The 20,000-nt window shown below is 42.4% G+C and overlaps 2 protein-coding genes across 4 annotated transcripts in view; one reads left to right on the forward strand and one right to left on the reverse strand.

Moving 5' to 3' along the window:
* Positions 1-5,183, forward strand: part of sigirr (single immunoglobulin and toll-interleukin 1 receptor (TIR) domain) — a 15,097-nt gene extending 9,914 nt beyond the window's left edge. Inside the window, exons 8-9 of the mRNA XM_020471624.2 lie at positions 2,399-2,576; positions 3,593-5,183. Coding sequence (XP_020327213.2) covers positions 2,399-2,576; positions 3,593-3,774 — 360 coding nt within the window. The 3' untranslated portion in view covers positions 3,775-5,183. The remainder of the gene's footprint in view (positions 1-2,398; positions 2,577-3,592) is intronic.
* A 10,100-nt stretch (positions 5,184-15,283) lies between these two features.
* The window catches only part of LOC109879456 (plakophilin-3), a 51,017-nt gene continuing 46,300 nt past the window's right edge, over positions 15,284-20,000 (reverse strand). For all 3 annotated transcript variants that reach the window (XM_031801550.1, XM_031801551.1, XM_031801549.1), the window contains one exon: positions 15,284-16,957. In XM_031801550.1, coding sequence (XP_031657410.1) covers positions 16,916-16,957 — 42 coding nt within the window. In that variant the 3' untranslated portion in view covers positions 15,284-16,915. The remainder of the gene's footprint in view (positions 16,958-20,000) is intronic.

Here is a 20,000-nt window from a genome sequence, read left to right on the forward strand (position 1 = left end):
CGTTAGGTAGCCCTGCAACGTTAGGTAGCTCTAGTCCAACGTTAGGTAGCTCTGGTCCAACGTTAGGTAGCTCTAGTCCAACGTTAGGTAGCTCTAGTCCAACGTTAGGTAGCTCTAGTCCAATGTTAGGTAGCTGTAGTCCAACGTTAGGTAGCTCTGGTCCAATGTTAGGTAGCTCTAGTCCAACGTTAGGTAGCTCAAGTCCAACGTTAGGTAGCTCTAGTCCAACATTAGGTAGCTCTAGTCCAACGTTAGGTAGCTCTAGTTCAACTTTAGGTAGCTCTGGTACAATGTTAGGTAGCTCTGGTCCAACGTTATGTAGCTCTGGTCCAACGTTATGTAGCTCTAGTCCAACTTTAGGTAGCTCTGGTCCACCGTTAGGTAGCTCTGGTCCAACGTTAGGTAGCTCTGGTCCAACGTTAGGTAGCTCTGGTCCAACGTTAGGTAGCTCTGGTCCAACGTCAGGTAGCTCTGGTCCAACGTCAGGTAGCTCTGGTCCAACGTCAGGTAGCTCTGGTCCAACGTCAGGTAGCTCTGGTCCAACGTTAGGTAGCTCTGGTCCAACGTCAGGTAGCTCTGGTCCAACGTCAGGTAGCTCTGGTCCAACGTCAGGTAGCTCTGGTCCAACGTTAGGTAGCTCTGGTCCAACGTCAGGTAGCTCTGGTCCAACGTTAGGTAGCTCTAGTCCAACGTTAGGTAGCTCTAGTCCAACGTTAGGTAGCTCTGGTCCAACGTCAGGTAGCTCTGGTCCAACGTCAGGTAGCTTTGGTCCAACGTTAGGTAGCTCTGGTCCAACGTCAGGTAGCTCTGGTCCAACGTTAGGTAGCTCTGGTCCAACGTTAGGTAGCTCTAGTCCAACGTCAGGTAGCTCTGGTCCAACGTCAGGTAGCTCTGGTCCAACGTTAGGTAGCTCTGGTCCAACGTTAGGTAGCTCTAGTCCAACGTCAGGTAGCTCTGGTCCAACGTCAGGTAGCTCTGGTCCAACGTTAGGTAGCTCTGGTCCAACGTTAGGTAGCTCTGGTCCAACGTCAGGTAGCTCTGGTCCAACGTCAGGTAGCTCTGGTCCAACGTCAGGTAGCTCTGGTCCAACGTCAGGTAGCTCTGGTCCAACGTCAGGTAGCTCTGGTCCAACGTTAGGTAGCTCTGGTCCAACGTCAGGTAGCTCTGGTCCAACGTTAGGTAGCTCTAGTCCAACGTTAGGTAGCTCTAGTCCAACGTTAGGTAGCTCTGGTCCAACGTCAGGTAGCTCTGGTCCAACGTCAGGTAGCTCTGGTCCAACGTTAGGTAGCTCTGGTCCAACGTCAGGTAGCTCTGGTCCAACGTTAGGTAGCTCTGGTCCAACGTTAGGTAGCTCTAGTCCAACGTCAGGTAGCTCTGGTCCAACGTCAGGTAGCTCTGGTCCAACGTTAGGTAGCTCTGGTCCAACGTTAGGTAGCTCTAGTCCAACGTCAGGTAGCTCTAGTCCAACGTCAGGTAGCTCTGGTCCAACGTCAGGTAGCTCTGGTCCAACGTTAGGTAGCTCTGGTCCAACGTTAGGTAGCTCTGGTCCAACGTTAGGTAGCTCTGGTCCAACGTCAGGTAGCTCTGGTCCAACGTTAGGTAGCTCTGGTCCAACGTTAGGTAGCCCTGGTCCAACGTTAGGTAGCTCTGGTCCAACGTTAGTTAGCTCTGGTCCAACGTCAGGTAGCTCTGGTCCAACGTTAGGTAGCTCTGGTCCAACGTCAGGTAGCTCTGGTCCAACGTTAGGTAGCTCTGGTCCAACGTTAGGTAGCTCTGGTCCAACGTTAGTTAGCTCTGGTCCAACGTCAGGTATCTCTAGTCCAACGTTAGGTAGCTCTGGTCCAACGTCAGGTAGCTCTGGTCCAACGTCAGGTAGCTCTGGTCCAACGTCAGGTATCTCTAAGCCAACGTCAGGTATCTCTAAGCCAACGTTAGGTATCTCTAAGCCAACCCTTAAGAAGTTCAAACACATTCAAAGTTCCTCCATAGAACCCGCTCCTCCATAGGTATGATTCTGTGGGTCTAATTCAGATAATGCATGTCATCACAACGAGATGCCCAGCTCTCCTTAACAGCAAAATTTCAGTCGCATGTTGCACCCTACACTACACTTGTCTGTCCAATGCATGTACATATCTTTCCTGTTCCATAGCAAGCTGTTTTATTCATTGGTGAAGTCATTTAATGTCGAGCTGAACCTCGACATCAGAGGTTTAAAAATGAACAGAAAGGAGTGATATAAACCGTTACTTTTTTTGGGGGGTTTGAACCGGTTCAGAACTTTATTTTGCTGGTCAGAACAGTGGAACGGAACGAAATAATGGTTCTGTTCAGAACGAACAGATTGGAAAATAATTTTGGTTAACTAGACTGTGTATACTGTGCCATGTCTCCCCAGCTGCCTTCGTCAGTGTTCTGGAAGGAGTTGGCCCTGGCCATGCCTCATAGGGTTGTGTTCCACAGCGACACGGCAGGGGACCCCCAGACCCTCTTCCAAGACGATAAGGACCCCATGCTCACCCTCAACCCAGACTACCTGGACTGTCGCCCTGACCCTGACCCTGTTGGAGACCTGGGTAAAACCAAGTGAATGGCTGGCAACAGGGTTGGGTACAATTGATGCTGGATTACAATGCAAATTACATTTCAGATTGGGTCAATTTCAATTCAGTCAATTAAAATAGAATTGGCCTTGTAATCCCCAGGACCAATACCGTTTTGGGTTATGTAATGTAATCATATCCACGCACGGCTCATAATAATGTCTGGAACGGAGCAAATGGAATGACATCAAACACATGGAATCCATGTATACCACTAGTTCCGCTCCAGCCACGAGCTCGTCCTCCCCAATTAAGGTGTCACCTGTGCCATGGCCAATCTTAATTATTGCTGTTACAGTTATTATTATATAAATATTTTTTTGATGAGACAAGTCTGTTAAGAACAAATTCTTATTTACAATGACAGCCTACCAGGGAACAGTGGGTTAACTGCCTTGTTCAGGGGGCAGAACTACAGATTTTTACCTTGTCAGCTTGGGGATTCAATGTAGGAACCTTTCGGTTACTGGCCTAACACTCTAACCACTAGGCTACCTGCCGCCCCTCCACTCTACCCACTAGGCTACCTGCCGCCCCTCCACTCTAACCACTAGGCAACCTGCCGCCCCTCCACTCTAACCACTAGGCAACCTGCCACCCCTCCACTCTAACCACTAGGCTACCTGCCACTCCTCCACTCTAACCACTAGGCTACCTGCCACTCCTCCACTCTAACCACTAGGCAACCTGCCGCCCCTCCACTCTAACCACTAGGCAACCTGCCACCCCTCCACTCTAACCACTAGGCAACCTGCCGCCCCTCCACTCTAACCACTAGGCAACATGCCACCCCTCCACTTTAACCACTAGGCAACCTACCACCCCGATGCTTTCTCCAAGGTTGAAAATAATGTCATTCAAGAATAATAATCACTCTAAAGCCCCGTAGAACTAAGATTGTTGACCGACAGCATCGATCCACACATTTCTTCAACCAAATGAGTGAATCTCCTCATTCACCTTCTGGTTTCTTCCCTCCTTCTCTCCAGGCCTTCGTCTCCCAGTCTACAAGGCACTGGCATCCAGAGCCCCTGTGCTGCCTATGTTCCCCTCGGTCCCTGCATCCCTGACTGAGCCCAAACTCTCGGATATAGATGTATCGGACCTGGGATCGCGCAACTACGGAGCTCGCAATGACTTCTACTGTCTGGTTACAGAGGACAACATCTAAGAAAGACTGTATAGCTTCTGAAGAAAAAAGGAGAACAAGATCTCCAACTTCTACTCTTCACTCTTCACATCAGTCTGAATGTAAAACAGGTTCTCTCACCAACACTATCTACACCAGGAAGTTGTATGTTTCCATATTCAATATATATTTTTTTTTTTAAGTGAATAATTTTGTTCTTGAAACAAGTTTGATTTGATCTGTTTATTGAGATTTTATTTTATTTTAAACCTTTCAGATATACACTGAGTGTACAAAACATTAGGAACACCAGCTCTCTCTATCCACGACATAGACTGACCAGGTGAATCCAGGTGAAAGCTATGATCCCTTATTGATGTCACTTGTTCAATCCACTTCCAGCAGTGTAGATAAAGGGGAGACGGGTTAAATAAGGATTTTTAAGCCTTGAGACAATTGATACATGGATTGTGTGTGTGCCATTCAGAGGGTGAATGGGCAAGATAAAATATTGATGTGCCTTTGAACAGGAGTTTGGTAGTAGATGCCAGTTTTACCGGTTTGTGTAAAGAACTGCAACGCTGCTGGGTTTTTCACACTCAACAGTTTCCAGTGTGTATCAAGAATGGCCCACCATCCAAAAGACATCCAGACAATTTGACACAACTGTGGCAAGCATTGGGAGCGACATGGGCCAGCATCCCTGTGGAACACTTTCGACACCTTGTAGAATCCATGCCCCTACGAAATGAGACTGTTCTAAGGGAGGGGGGGGGGGGAGTGGGGAAGGGGTGCAACTCAATATCAAGGAGATGTTTTGTACACTCAGTGTATAAAATTTGATTCCAATGATCATTTCACTGAAATGTTTTGAATGACCTTGGTAGTTACACTACATGCTATTATATGCAATTTGTATAAGATACCTGTTATGTGAACTGTATGTGGAAAAGTAGAAGTGGTTGAGTGGTCTCCTGCAGTAGTCTGGAATTTTGTTTTTACGTTAAAGTGGAAATGCATTCATTCTAATTTCGTAATGTTTGTTTAGAATTATGTTCAATAGAAATATTTATCGATCAAATCAAACCCTTTCTGTAGTTTAGGGCAGTTTACTAGTCCAGCCCTTCTTCATATGTAACTCATCTTGGACGAGCCTTGGCTTGTACGAACCAATCTCATGTTTCTTTTTTCGACTTGGGGGGGGGGGGCTTTCTTATCATAACAATAATCTCAGTGCCCCATTCCCTAGGGGTTATTTGTTTATTGGGATCCCCATTAACTCTTCTTGGGGTCCACAAAAAAAAACACAAAATATCACAAGTAACAAAGCACTGATACACTGATAGACAAGGACAGTCACACAAATGTAAAATACAATGAAACAATACAACTAAAGAATAAAGTGTGTCTGTGTGTGTTCATGTGTGTCCCCCTCACAGTCCCCGCCGTTACATAAGTTGTTGTCTGATCCATTTTTTAAAAAAGGTCATTTTACTGTTTACTTCAGTTAACCCACTGTTCCTAGGCCGTCATTGAAAATAAGAATTTGTTCTTAACTGACTTGCCTAGTAAAATAAAGGTAAAATTAAAAAAATTGGAGATGGTAGGGTAGTTCCATAGAATCATGGCCTCTGGATAATACTGTGTGTTGCCGTGAATTTGTTTTGGGACTGTGAAGAGACCCCTGGTGGCATGTCTTGTGGGGTATGTACGGGTGTCTGAAGAGACCCTGGTGTCATGTCTTGTGGGGTATGTACAGGTGTCTGAAGAGACCCCTGGTGGCATGTCTTGTGGGGTATGTACGGGTGTCTGAAGAGACCCCTGGTGGCATGTCTTGTGGGGTATGTACGGGTGTCAGAAGAGACCCCTGGAGGAATGTCTTCTGGGGTATGTACGGGTGTCTGAGCTGAATGTTATTACAGGGGCTGAGTCACTGGCTTACAAGGGCTCTTTCATACCATGCCTAGGAGGGGTGCGTCACTTGAGTGGGTTGAGTCACTGATGTGATCTTCCTGTCTGGGTTGGCGCCCCCCCTTGGGTTGTGCCGTGGCGGAGATATTTGTGGGCTATACTCGGCATTGTCTCAGGATGGTAAGTTGGTGGTTGAAGATATCCCTCTAGTGGTGTGGGGGCTGTGCTTTGGCAAAGTGGGTGGGGTTATATCCTTCCTGTTTGGCCCTGTCCGGGGGTGTCATCAGATGGGGCCACAGTGTCTCCTGACCCCTCCTGTCTCAGCCTCCAGTATTTATGCTGCAGTAGTTTGTGTCGGGGGCTAGGGTCAGTTTGTTATATCTGGAGTACTTCTCCTGTCCTATCCAGTGTCCTGTGTGAATTTAAGTATGCTCTCTCTAATTCTCTCTTTCTTTCTCTCTCTCGGAGGACCTGAGCCCTAGGACCATGCCTCAGGACTACCTGACATGACACCTTGTTGTCCCCAGTCCACCTGGCCATGCTGCTGCTCCAGTTTCAACTGTTCTGCCTGTGATTATTATTATTTGACCATGCTGCTCATTTATGAACATTTGAACATCTTGGCCATGTTCTGTTATAATCTCCACCCGGCACAGCCAGAAGAGGACTGGCCACCCCACATAGCCTGGTTCCTCTAGGTTTCTTCCTAGGTTTTTGCCTTTCTAGGGAGTTTTTCCTAGCCACCGTGCTTCTACACCTGCATTGCTTGCTGTTTGGGGTTATAGGCTGGGTTTCTGTACAGCACTTTGAGATATCAGCTGATGTACGAAGGACTTTATAAATACATTTGATTTGAAATTTGTTTCGAATGTTATTTGATTATGCAATCTGGAATTTTCACAGTAATATTTCTCATGAAAACTAGGAGAAGCAGTTCATCTCTCATCAACCCTCAACCAGACATGCATGTTTTTGATGTTAGTTTTGTATGTGTAATTAAGGGCAACCACACCCTTCTTCCACTCCCTCCCTCCCACTCCCTATCACTGGAAACAATCCACTTGAATGGCCCTACAACTGGTAATTACTAGCGGGAAACTTGTCTATCATCCCCAGGCTCCAACTACCCCACATGCTGACCTCTGACGTCACCTACTAAGGAAATTACTTCAATAAAGGCATTTTCGGGCAGTTAAATGCACCAAAGAAGGGAAGGGAAAGGGGTAGTCAGTTGCAAAACTGAATGCATTCAACTTAAATATGTCTCTCGTATTTAACCCAACCCCTATGAATCAAAACATTATTTATAAAACGCTATTCATATGTTTTTTTTTATACTGTAATTTACTTTCTGATAGCTGTACTTTTAGTTTATGGTTGACGCAGCTTGTTGGCAATTCTAACATTTTATTTCTCAACGAGTTCGTATTTATTTGTATATACAGTGGGGCAAAAAAAGTAATTAGTCAGCCACCAATTGTGCAAGTTCTCCCACTTAAAGGTGAGAGAGGCCTGTAATTTTCATCATAGGTACACTTCAACTATGACAGACAAAATGAAAGCAAAAAGAAATCCAGAAAATCACATTGTAGGATTTTTAATGAATTTATTTGCAAATTATGGTGGAAAATAAGTATTTGGTCACTTACAAACAAGCAAGATTTCTGGCTCTCACAGACCTGTAACTTCTTTAAGAGGCTCCTCTGTCCTCCACTCATTACCTGTATTAATGGCACCGGATTGAACTTGTTACCAGAAACAAAATTGTAGACCTGCACCAGGCTGGGAAGACTGAATCTGCAATAGCAGCTTGTTTTGAAGAAATCAACTGTGGGAGCTAGCTGCCAAGTAGATTGGTCAGAAAAGCAATCAAATAAATCTCTTACCTTTGATGATCTTTGGATGTTTTCACTCACAAGACTCCCAGTTACACAATAAATGTTACTTTTGTTCCATAAAGATGATTTTATATCCAAAATACCTCCATTTTGTTGCCGCGTTATGTTCAGAAATCCACAGGCTCGAGCGGTCACGACATCGCAGATGAAAATTACAAATAGCATCCGTAAAGTTCGTAGAAACATGTCAAACTTTTTTTCTAATCAATCCTAAGGTTGTTTTTACAATATATAATCGATAATATTTCAACCCGGGACTGTAGCTTCTTCAATAAGAGAGAGAGAGAAATGTCTGCTCCAAGCTGTTGCGCATGCAAAACGCTGCTGGCACCCAGCCATACACTGACACGATGTGATCTTTCTCGCTCATTTTTCAAAATAAAAGCCTGAAACTATGTCTAAAGACTGTTCACACCATGGGGAGGCCATAGGAAAAGGAATATGGTCCCTTTAAAATGAGTGAAGGCAGGCAATGGAACAGAGAGCTTTCAGGAAAAACAGCACTTCCGGGTTGGATTTTCCTCAGGTTTTCGCCTGCAATATCAGTTCTGTTATACTCACAGACAATATTTTGACAGTTTTGGAAACTTTAGAGTGTTGTCCATCCTAATCTGACAATTATATGCATATTATAGGTTCTCGGCCCGAGAAATAGGCAGTTTAATTTGGGTACGTTTTTCATCCAAACATCAAAATACTGCCCCCTACTGTAATGGCATTCTTCTATCTCCTCTTCTGACGAATAGGTATAGCAAGGATCGGACCAAAATGCAGCGTGATGATGATTCATGATATTTTAATGAAGGAAAAAACTATACATGAAGAAACTACAAAATAATGAACCGTGAAAACCGAAACAGCCCTATCTGGTGCAAAACACAGAGACAGGAACAATCACCCACAAAACACTCAAAGAATATGCCTGCCTAAATATGGTTCCCAATCAGAGACAACGATAAACACCTGCCTCTGATTGAGAACCACTCCAGACAGCCATAGACAGCCTTTGCTAGATACCTCCACTAAGCCACACACCCAATAACTAACAAAACCCCAAGACAAAACACACCACAATAAACCCATGTCACACCCCGGCCTGACCAAATAAATAAAGACAAACACAATAATACTTTGACCAGGGCGTGACACCTACACAGAACAATATTTAAAACAATTACAATATAGACAATTATTGAGCAGTGAGCAAACGCAGAGCAACATAGAACAAGCAAGACATAGCATACAGACAGAGCAACATAGGACAAGCAAGACATAGCATACAGACAGAGCAACATAGAACAAGCAAGACATAGCATACAGACAGAGAAACATAGGACAAGCAAGACATAGCATACAGACAGAGCAACATAGAACAAGCAAGACATAGCATACAGACAGAGCAACATAGAACAAGCAAGACATAGCATACAGACAGAGCAACATAGAACAAAAAGCAGCAAGACAAAATTCATAAAAGCAACAAAGTGTTTCCACACCTCACAAGCTACATACAACAGACAACATGGAAGGCGGCAATACACAGCCAAGGATTATGTTCACAAATCTGATTGACCTTTAGCCATGTATTCATACATCTTGTGAAAGTGTGATAAGTGGTGCAGTTATGTGTGTCTGAAGGCAGTGTATTCCAGACAAGGGAAGCTCTCACAGAGAATGCAGATTTACTAAAGGTGCTTTTCCTTAAGGGACCTATACAGTCACCTCTCATGGCAGACCTTGTGGATCTGCTGCCATATGTTTGGGTTTTCTGTTTAACAAAAATACTGAGTGGAGGGGGAGGAGCCAGGCCATTTAGGATCTTGAATACAAGACATGCGTCGGTGTCTTGCACAAGATTTTCCCAACTCAAGAGCTCATGCTTTAAGGATGTAACAGTGATGATGGCTATTGGGCTTCCTATCAAGCACTTTGAGAGCCTGTTTGTAGACAGACTGAATAGGTTTTAATGTTGTACAGCAAGCTTGGGCCCAACTAGTCAAGCAGTATGTTAAGTGGGGGAGTATCATAGATTTGAAGTACAGTTTTGCTACCTCTGCAGTCAAAAATTTCGTATAAATCGGAAATTAGCTAGGTTGAATTTGGTTATCTGAATGACCTTTTTCACATGCTTTTTAAAAGAGAGGTTGGAATCAAGTATGATGCCAAGGTACTTAAAATCAGATACCACCTGGAGCTTCTCCCCTGACACATAGACATCTGGTTCAGTAGCATCTTGTTGCCCTCTTTGTGAAGAACATGCAAACAGTTTTTTTCACATTGAGATGCAAACACGAGTCACTGAGCCACTTTGTAACCTGGACCATTACAGTAGTGAGTCACTGAGTCACTATGTAACCTGAACCATTACAGTAGTGAGTCACTGAGTCACTATGTAACCTGGACCATTACAGTAGTGAGTCACTATGTAACCTGGACCATTACAGTAGTGAGTCACTATGTAACCTGGACCATTACAGTAGTGAATCACTATGTAACCTGGACCGTTACAGTAGTGAGTCACTGAGCCACTTTGTAACCTGGACCATTACAGTAGTGAGTCACTGAGCCACTATGTAACCTGGACCATTACAGTAGTGAGTCACTATGTAACCTGGACCGTCACAGTAGTGAGTCACTGAGTCACTATGTAACCTGGACCGTTACAGTAGTGAGTCACTGAGCCACTTTGTAACCTGGACCAATACAGTAGTGAGTCACTATGTAACCTGGACCGTTACAGTAGTGAGTCACTGAGCCACTTTGTAACCTGGACCATTACAGTAGTGAGTCACTGAGCCACTATGTAACCTGGACCATTACAGTAGTGAGTCACTATGTAACCTGGACCGTTACAGTAGTGAGTCACTGAGTCACTATGTAACCTGGACCATTACAGTAGTGAGTCACTGAGTCACTATGTAACCTGGACCATTACAGTATTGAGTCACTATGTAACCTGGACCATTACAGTAGTGAGTCACTGAGTCACTATGTAACCTGGACCGTTACAGTAGTGAGTCACTGAGCCACTTTGTAACCTGGACCAATACAGTAGTGAGTCACTGAGCCACTTTGTAACCTGGACCATTACAGTAGTGAATCACTGAGCCACTTTGTAGCCTGGACCATTACAGTAGTGAGTCACTGAGCCACTTTGTAACCTGGACCATTACAGTAGTGAGTCACTGAGCCACTTTGTAACCTGGACCATTACAGTAGTGAGTCACTGAGCCACTTTGTAACCTGGACCATTACAGTAGTGAGTCACTGAGCCACTTTGTAACCTGGACCATTACAGTAGTGAGTCACTGAGCCACTTTGTAACCTGGACCGTTACAGTAGTGAGTCACTGAGCCACTTTGTAACCTGGACCATTACAGTGAGTTCTTGTGCAGCTTGTTGTTTGCTCTTTGCACATATATCACTGCTATGAGATAATCCAGGATGCTGGGCCAGATATAAAGGTTAACCCTTTAGAGGTTGGAACTGTATAATTATATTTTCTCTGAGCACCAGCTTTTTGCATAAAAATGACAGGGATGAAAACTCACAAGTAGTGTTTGAGAGCAACCATTTTACTCAATTGCAGTTCACCACCTGTTCAGAATCACTGATCTACAAAATCATAATGAGTCCATTATTTTGGATGCAAGGGTTGATATGTAGATCTGTCAGAATTGATGCTTTCAAACACGACTATTGCCAGTCTTCTGCTTCATCCTGTTATGAAAGAGCAGGCGTTTTTCCCGAACACGTGACCTGAACAGGAAAAACTAGGGCCCAAACTAATAATATTATTTCAAATATAGTCACTCATTGCCATCCTTATAAATCTAAAAAAAAACTGGTCTTCAGAGGGTATTTCTAATAAATCTAAATGGATCTTGATCTCTTGGTCAGGTAACTTGGTCAACTGTTGGTCAGGTAACTTGGTCAACTGTTGGTCAGGTAACTTGGTCAACTGTTGGTCAGGTAACTTGGTCAGGTAACTTGGTAAACTGTTGGTCAGGTAACTTTGTCAACTGTTAGTCAGGTAACTTGGTCAACTGTTGGTCAGGTAACTTGGTCAGGTAACTTGGTAAACTGTTGGTCAGGTAACTTTGTCAACTGTTAGTCAGGTAACTTGGTCAACTGTTGGTCAGGCCACTTGGTCAACTGTTAGTCAGGTAACTTGGTCAACTGTTGGTCAGGTACCTTGGTCAACTGTTGGTCAGGTAACTTGGTCAACTGTTGGTCAGGTAACTTGGTCAACTGTTGGTCAGGTAACTTGGTCAACTATTGGTCAGGTACCTTGGTCAACTATTGGTCAGGTAACTTGGTCAACTGTTAGTCAGGTAACTTGGTCAACTGTTGGTCAGGTAACTTGGTCAACTGTTGGTCAGGTAACTTGGTCAACTATTGGTCAGGTACCTTGGTCAACTGTTGGTCAGGTAACTTGGTCAACTGTTGGTCAGGTAACTTGGTCAACTGTTGGTCAGGTAACTTGGTCAGGTAACTTGGTAAACTGTTGGTCAGGTAACTTTGTCAACTGTTAGTCAGGTAACTTGGTCAACTGTTGGTCAGGTAACTTGGTCAGGTAACTTGGTAAACTGTTGGTCAGGTAACTTTGTCAACTGTTAGTCAGGTAACTTGGTCAACTGTTGGTCAGGCCACTTGGTCAACTGTTAGTCAGGTAACTTGGTCAACTGTTGGTCAGGTACCTTGGTCAACTGTTGGTCAGGTAACTTGGTCAACTGTTGGTCAGGTAACTTGGTCAACTGTTGGTCAGGTAACTTGGTCAACTATTGGTCAGGTACCTTGGTCAACTATTGGTCAGGTAACTTGGTCAACTGTTAGTCAGGTAACTTGGTCAACTGTTGGTCAGGTAACTTGGTCAACTGTTGGTCAGGTAACTTGGTCAACTATTGGTCAGGTACCTTGGTCAACTGTTGGTCAGGTAACTTGGTCAACTGTTGGTCAGGTACCTTGGTCAACTGTTGGTCAGGCAACTTGGTCAACTGTTGGTCAGGCAACTTGGTCAACTGTTGGTCAGGTAACTTGGTCAACTGTTGGTCAGGTAACTTGGTCAGATAACTTGGTCAACTGTTGGTCAGGCAACTTGGTCAACTGTTGGTCAGGTACCTTGGTCAACTGTTGGTCAGGTAACTTGGTCAGATAACTTGGTCAACTGTTAGTCAGGCAACTTGGTCAACTGTTGGTCAGGTAACTTGGTCAACTGTTGGTCAGGCAACTTGGTCAGATAACTTGGTCAACTGTTGGTCAGGCAACTTGGTCAACTGTTGGTCAGGTAACTTGGTCAGATAACTTGGTCAACTGTTGGTCAGGCAACTTGGTCAAGAAAAACTACTGACCCTTGTTGATATGAAATCTCAATAACAAAACCCATTTAATTACTTTGTCTTTATTAGTTATAAAATATGTTTATTTGACACACATCCACAGTGAACAGTTAAAAAGCACGACGTACAAAAAAAAATAATGTTTTCCATATGTTAGATAGAGTTAAGAGTAGTCTCATGGTCCAATTATAGACACAGCAGATCAGATGTCAACGCGTGAAATATATTTTATCAAAACATTCATGCTATTCTAATACCAATATTCATTAGAACATACTTTACGAAGAGAATAGAGTTCAAATATATAAACTTGCTTTATATTTACCCATTGAATATATATCAATACCAAAAATAGAGTTGAACAAGACCTTTCAGGAGGAACGTCTTATTTAAATACAGTGCGGTCCATAATTAGTGACACCCTTGATAAAGATGAGCAAAAATGACTCTATAAAATCATTGTAAAATGTAAAATGCTATATTGTATGATCCAAAAAATTTGGGAAATTATACTAATGTATACTACTACAATTGCTCAGAAAAAAAACTGATCTTGTTAACAAGTAATAAAACAATTATTGACACTTGTTTTCAATACCTTTCAATACCTCACCATGCGAGGATAACAGCACTGAACTTTTCTGTCAAATGTTTTATGAGTTGGAGAACACAGTGGGAGGGATCTTGGACTGTTCCTCCATACAGAATCTTTCCAGATCCTTGATATCCTTCATCTGCATTTATGGACTGGCCCTCTTCATTTCAAACTTGCACATCATCATCTGCACATCTATCACTACAGTGTAAATTGTAATTACTTTGCTACTATGGCCTATTTTTTGCCTTACCTCCTCACGCCATTTGCTCACATCATATATAGACTTATTTTTTGACTGTATGTTTGTTTACTCCATGTGTAACTCTGTGTTGTTGTTTTTTGTCGCACTGCTTTGCTTTATCTTGGCCAGGTCTCAGTTGTAAATGAGAACTTGTTCTCAACTAGCCTACCTGGTTAAATAAAGGTGTTCTCAACTAGCCTACCTGGTTAAATAAAGGTGTTCTCAACTAGCCTACCTGGTTAAATAAAGGTGTTCTCAACTAGCCTACCTGGTTAAATAAAGGTGTTCTCAACTAGCCTACCTGGTTAAATAAAGGTGTTCTCAACTAGCCTACCTGGTTAAATAAAGGTGTTCTCAACTAGCCTACCTGGTTAAATAAAGGTGTTCTCAACTAGCCTACCTGGTTAAATAAAGGTGTTCTCAACTAGCCTACCTGGTTAAATAAAGGTGTTCTCAACTAGCCTACCTGGTTAAATAAAGGTGTTCTCAACTAGCCTACCTGGTTAAATAAAGGTGTTCTCAACTAGCCTACCTGGTTAAATAAAGGTGTTCTCAACTAGCCTACCTGGTTAAATAAAGGTGTTCTCAACTAGCCTACCTGGTTAAATAAAGGTGTTCTCAACTAGCCTACCTGGTTAAATAAAGGTGTTCTCAACTAGCCTACCTGGTTAAATAAAGGTGTTCTCAACTAGCCTACCTGGTTAAATAAAGGTGTTCTCAACTAGCCTACCTGGTTAAATAAAGGTGTAATTAAAATGTCAAAAAATGAAAAGGTTTTCAATGTGTTTCAAGTCCGGAAACAGAGACGGCCATTGCAAAATTGTGATTATTAACAAGAACCAGTGAAAGGAAAATATCCCCATAACAACAAAGATCCACCAGCATATTTTACAGTAAGTATGGGGATCTTTTCTTCGTACACATTTTCATTTAGATGCCAAAGCATATATATATATATATATATATACATACCACTGGTGTATGTGTGGCCAAAGAGCTCTATTTCCATGTTATCCAACAAATGTACAATCCTGGAGTTGGATAAACAGCATTGGCACTTGGATTGGAACCAGTGCTGTGGTCAGATGACATGAAAACAGAGCACTTTGGCCACGCCCACCAGTGGTGTTGTATCAGTATAGTATAAAATAATAAAATAATAGCTTCCGTATATGAATGATGTCTTTTATACAGTTAGTTTTACTCGTCTTTATCAAGGATGTCAATCATTTGGGATCCCATTGCACTTGTATGCTCTGTTTACAAAACTTGTTATATTTACATCATCCTAAGATACAAATCCGATATTACAGCATTCTCTTAAAGAGAATAACAACGAACACATGCTCCCTCCCCCCCCCCCAAATCCGATATTACAGCATTCTCTTAAAGAGAATAACAACGAACACATGCTCCCCCCCCCCCCCCCAAATCCGATATTACAGCATTCTCTTAAAGAGAATAACAACGAACACATGCTCCCCCCCCCCCCCCCAAATCCGATATTACAGCATTCTCTTAAAGAGAATAACAACGAACACATGCTCCCCCCCCCCCCCCCAAATCCGATATTACAGCATTCTCTTAAAGAGAATAACAACGAACACATGCTCCCTCCCCCCCCTCAAAGCCTTAAAAACATAAATATTGGACTATGTTTGTTGACTCAATCCAGAAAATACATGACAACACCCCAGACATTAAAACAAACAGTATGTCATGACAAGTGATCAACTTAAAACATTGCATTGACATATGAGTTTGATATGACAAATCCGCTTAACTTGTAAAACTAACGTTGTTGAAAACAAGAAAGGATCCATTTATAAATCTATATTCAACATGTAGGCTACTTCATAACGTTCCTGTAAAGCTGAATCATAATTCCAGGACATTCATGCATCAGTAGTCCCATTTTTTCCCCACACATTCATAAAAACATTCATTCAAGTTCTAATTTATGTCTCATTGTAACTCTCAGTGATTACTCTGGTTTATAACTCATTATAACGCTGTGATATTCTGGTTTATAACTCATTATAACGCTGTGATATTCTGGTTTATAACTCATTATAACGCTGTGATATTCTGGTTTATAACTCATTATAACGCTGTGATATTCTGGTTTATAACTCATTATAATTATCAGTGATGAACTCTGGTTTTGTCTGAGAAATAAACCCCCTAGACAACACAAAAAAAAAAAAAATACAAAAACACAATAAACAACATCAATAATTCAACCACTTAGTACAAGCACCATTGATGGTATAAAAGAGAACTGTTTCATTCCACAGAGCAAGCCATCCCTTACAGTAGCTGCTATCTGTAGTCAGACATGGGTGGGGGCTGTAACAGCTGCTTTGGTACCAAGTCAGTGTTACCGTTAAGAGCTACAAAATAGTAGCCTGGTCCCAGATCAGTTGTGTGCCGTCTTGTGACAATGACCATAGGAGTTGGCTGTACAGCACAAACAGATCTGGGACCAGGTTAACATAACGGAGTACAGAGGTCTTTGGGATTGATGCCAAAACCATCTCTGGGTGGGGCAGGAGAAACTGTAAGAGTCATGATTAGTTACAGCAGTATGATTTGTTGCATTAAGAGAGAAGAAAAGGTCCCTGAATCCACCATAAAGGCCATACAGCGTTCAACATGAAACATTCAAACATACAGCTTTGAATACATACGGCATTAAAACAAAGGGAAGGTGAGGATCCGTTGGCATCATAGAACAACAGCAAGGTCGTCCCTATACAGGTTCCATCTTTATTGTCACTTTCTTTAGAGTCCATCTAACTCTGTAGTGTAGTCCATCTAACTCTATAGTGTAGTCCATCTAACTCTATAGTGTAGTCCTTCTAAGTCTGTAGTGTAGTCCATCTAACTCTGTAGTGTAGTCCATCTAACTCTATAGTGTAGTCCATATATAACTCTATAGTGTAGTCCATCTAACTCTGTAGTGTAGTCCATCTAACTCTATAGTGTAGTCCATATATAACTCTATAGTGTAGTCCATCTAACTCTATAGTGTAGTCCATCTAACTCTATAGTGTAGTCCTTCTAACTCTGTAGTGTAGTCCATCTAACTCTATAGTGTAGTCCATCTAACTCCATGTTCTCAGTTTGACAGACGGTCCTTGATCACTGAAGTGTTCACGTGTTTCCAGCCACTTGACAGAAAGAGAGTTCCTTTTTAGATGGTCATGTCTGCAAAGTCAGGTCGTGTGAATCCTTTCTGTAAAACACAAACATGAGAGACATTTTGTCAGGACATATATCAAAAGGATGATCTCAAACTGTTAGCCTGTCCACTTAGCATTGTGTTGTAGGCTTTCAGTTTGACTGTTCTTTCAAGATACAAGACAAAACTTAGTTCCCAGTAACCAATACGTAACTGTAATATTTAAACACCAGGGACAGTTAATATTATATAGCTGCTACCAATCAATACTGTCATGACGTTGCCCTTTTTGGGTACAGCAAGCCCCACCCCCCTCTCCCTGCCTCCTACACACAGGCTGCTGTGGTCAGAGAGAGGTGATCTCCTCATGGCCACAGTATAGAGACAGAGTGAATTTTCATAGAGAAACAAATGAATTTCTTCCACCTCACAGAACTTGAGGTCCGAACAACATTTATGTTCTGGAGAAGGTATAAAAAATTATCGGTGAAGAATCCAGCTACGAACTGGTCCGTTTGGTAACAGTTTGTGACACTCATGGGAGACAATAGAGCCACATCACCATAACGCTGTTTATATAATAGGATCAGATATGAGGTTTAAATCTAATTGTTGTATAAGATGGATGAGTGAAGAGGATACTGTTTGTAAAATTGTGTAATGTGATTTTGGACTGTTTAATGAAGGAAACTCCAATTCCCTTTTTTAGTTGAACTAAATCAGAGGACCGCCCATGAGCACAGTTCGGACCTGGTGTCATGAGACAGCCTTTTTCTGCAACTCCCGAATAAAACCCCCACTTTGAGAATTTCTCAGGAGACCATGTTTCTCTCAATTACGAGAGGACAAAGGTTGCAGACCAGCTTACTTCGATAACGAGAGGGCCAGGTTTTGAGACGATTGAATCTTTTAACCATTCCACGTGGTTAAACTCTTAGACTATCGATGCCGACAGAATAAGAACAAGTCTTTGATATTAATTACTAGTCTGCAGCTAGGAATTTGTTATCATTGAGACGCAAAGAATCGACAACCGCCGAAACATCCATCCTACAACAACATCGCTGAATGTTACTCTGAAGTATCCATTCAAACCAGACAGAGAGAGACGGACAAACTCTCCAACAGAAACTAACTTTTCAACAGAGATCACAACGACACACTGAGCGTAAAAATATATATTTATTGCAATTGTTCCCAAATGAGTGAGCGTTCATGTGCAAAGGATTAGCATTTCAATTGTTATAATTATCAACTGTGTGTTGTCTTATCTCAGTTGACCCCCACTTCCCTTTTGTCCACCATAAACCGCGATGCTGGTTTATCCCACTAGGGAAACTCCCTTATCATTTCCTTGTAACTATCTACTGTTTGTTTATGGATTTCTATGAATTACTTAGTTAGTAAATAAATGATTTAAGATAATTGATGTATGCATGACTCACAGTGAAGACTGGGTTCGTGCAGATAACCAACAATTTACGACGTTTGGAATGAGACTAACGTGAGGTAAATAAATAATTCATTAATTAAGAAGGCTAATTGTTCAGATACTAAAATATCAGAAAAGTTGTATGAGGAAAATTATAACTTTGAAATCTGAATATTTTCCTTGGTGCCCCGACTTCCTAGTTAATTACATTTGCCTGATTAGTTAATCACGAAATGCTAATTACAGAGAATCTTTGATAAAAACTAAAAGTCTTAATTTAATGATAGTAAAGACACGGTAATACACTGGGGGACAGTAAATATTCTATAGCTGCTACCAATCAATGTTTCCAATAGATTATCTTAAGATGAAACTGTTGAAATAGTTCTGCAGGTACTGTAGAGGGAGGTAAATATAGTAGGAGTGTTCGGACTTGTTCATCAGGAAATGCCCTGAGAGAGAGGGAGAGACCATTGTAAATACAACCCATATTTATGCTTATTTATTTTCCCTTGTGTACACTTAACCATTTGTACATCGTTGCAACACTGTATATACAGTGGGGCAAAAAAGTATTTAGTCAGCCACCAATTGTGCAAGTTCTCCCACTTAAAAAGATGAGAGAGGCCTGTAATTTTCATCATAGGTACACTTCAACTATGACAGACAAAATGAGGGAAAAAAGTCCAGAAAATCACATTGTAAGATTTTTAACAATTGGTGGCTGACTAAATACTTTTTTGCCCCACTGTATATGTAATATGACATTTGTAATGTCTTTATTGTTTTGAAACTTCTGTATGTGTAATGTTCACTGTTAATTTTTATTGTTTATTTCACTTTATATATTATCTACCTCACTTGCTTTGGCAATGTTAACACATGTTTCCCATGCCAATAAAGCCCCTTGAATTGAATTGAGAGAGAGTGAGCGAGCGATGGAGCATCGAGAGAGACAGAGACAAAGGGACAGAGAGACAGACACAGAGAGAGAGAGCAAGAGACAGAGACAGAGAGAGACAGAGAGAGAGAGACACACAGAGAGAGAAAGAGAGAGCTGCACCCTTTAGGCGAGGCAGACCACCATCTAAACAGCAATCATTCTAGCAAGCCACTCCCTGGGTGTCTTTGTGTGTGAACATACAGACTACAGCAAATAGGAACAGTTAGGGAAGGATTTTTATTTTAATATGGACCCCCCTCCAATCCGCAAGGCTGGTTAATGGACCCCCCCAATCCTCAAGGTTAGTTAATGGACCCCCCTCCAATCCTCAAGGCTAGTTAATGGACCCCCCCCCCCAATCCTCAAGGCTAGTTAATGTACCCCCCAATCCTCAAGGCTGGTTAATGGACCCCTCCAATCCTCAAGGCTAGTTAATGTACCCCCCAATCCTGAAGGCTGGTTAATGGACCCCTCCAATCCTCAAGGCTGGTTAATGGACCCCCCCCCATCCTCAAGGCTAGTTAATGGACCCCCCACCACCCTCAAGACTAGTTAATGGACCCCTCCAATCCTCAAGGCTGGTTAATGGACCCCCCCAATCCTCAAGGCTAGTTAATGGACCCCTCCAATCCTCAAGGCTGGTTATTGGACCCCCCCCCCTCCCATCTTCAAGGCTGGTTAATGCCCCCCCCCCCCCCCATCCTCAAGGCTAGTTAATGGAC

This window comes from Oncorhynchus kisutch, linkage group LG22 (genome assembly GCF_002021735.2).
Source record: "Oncorhynchus kisutch isolate 150728-3 linkage group LG22, Okis_V2, whole genome shotgun sequence".
NCBI classification, from domain to species: Eukaryota; Metazoa; Chordata; class Actinopteri; order Salmoniformes; family Salmonidae; genus Oncorhynchus; species Oncorhynchus kisutch.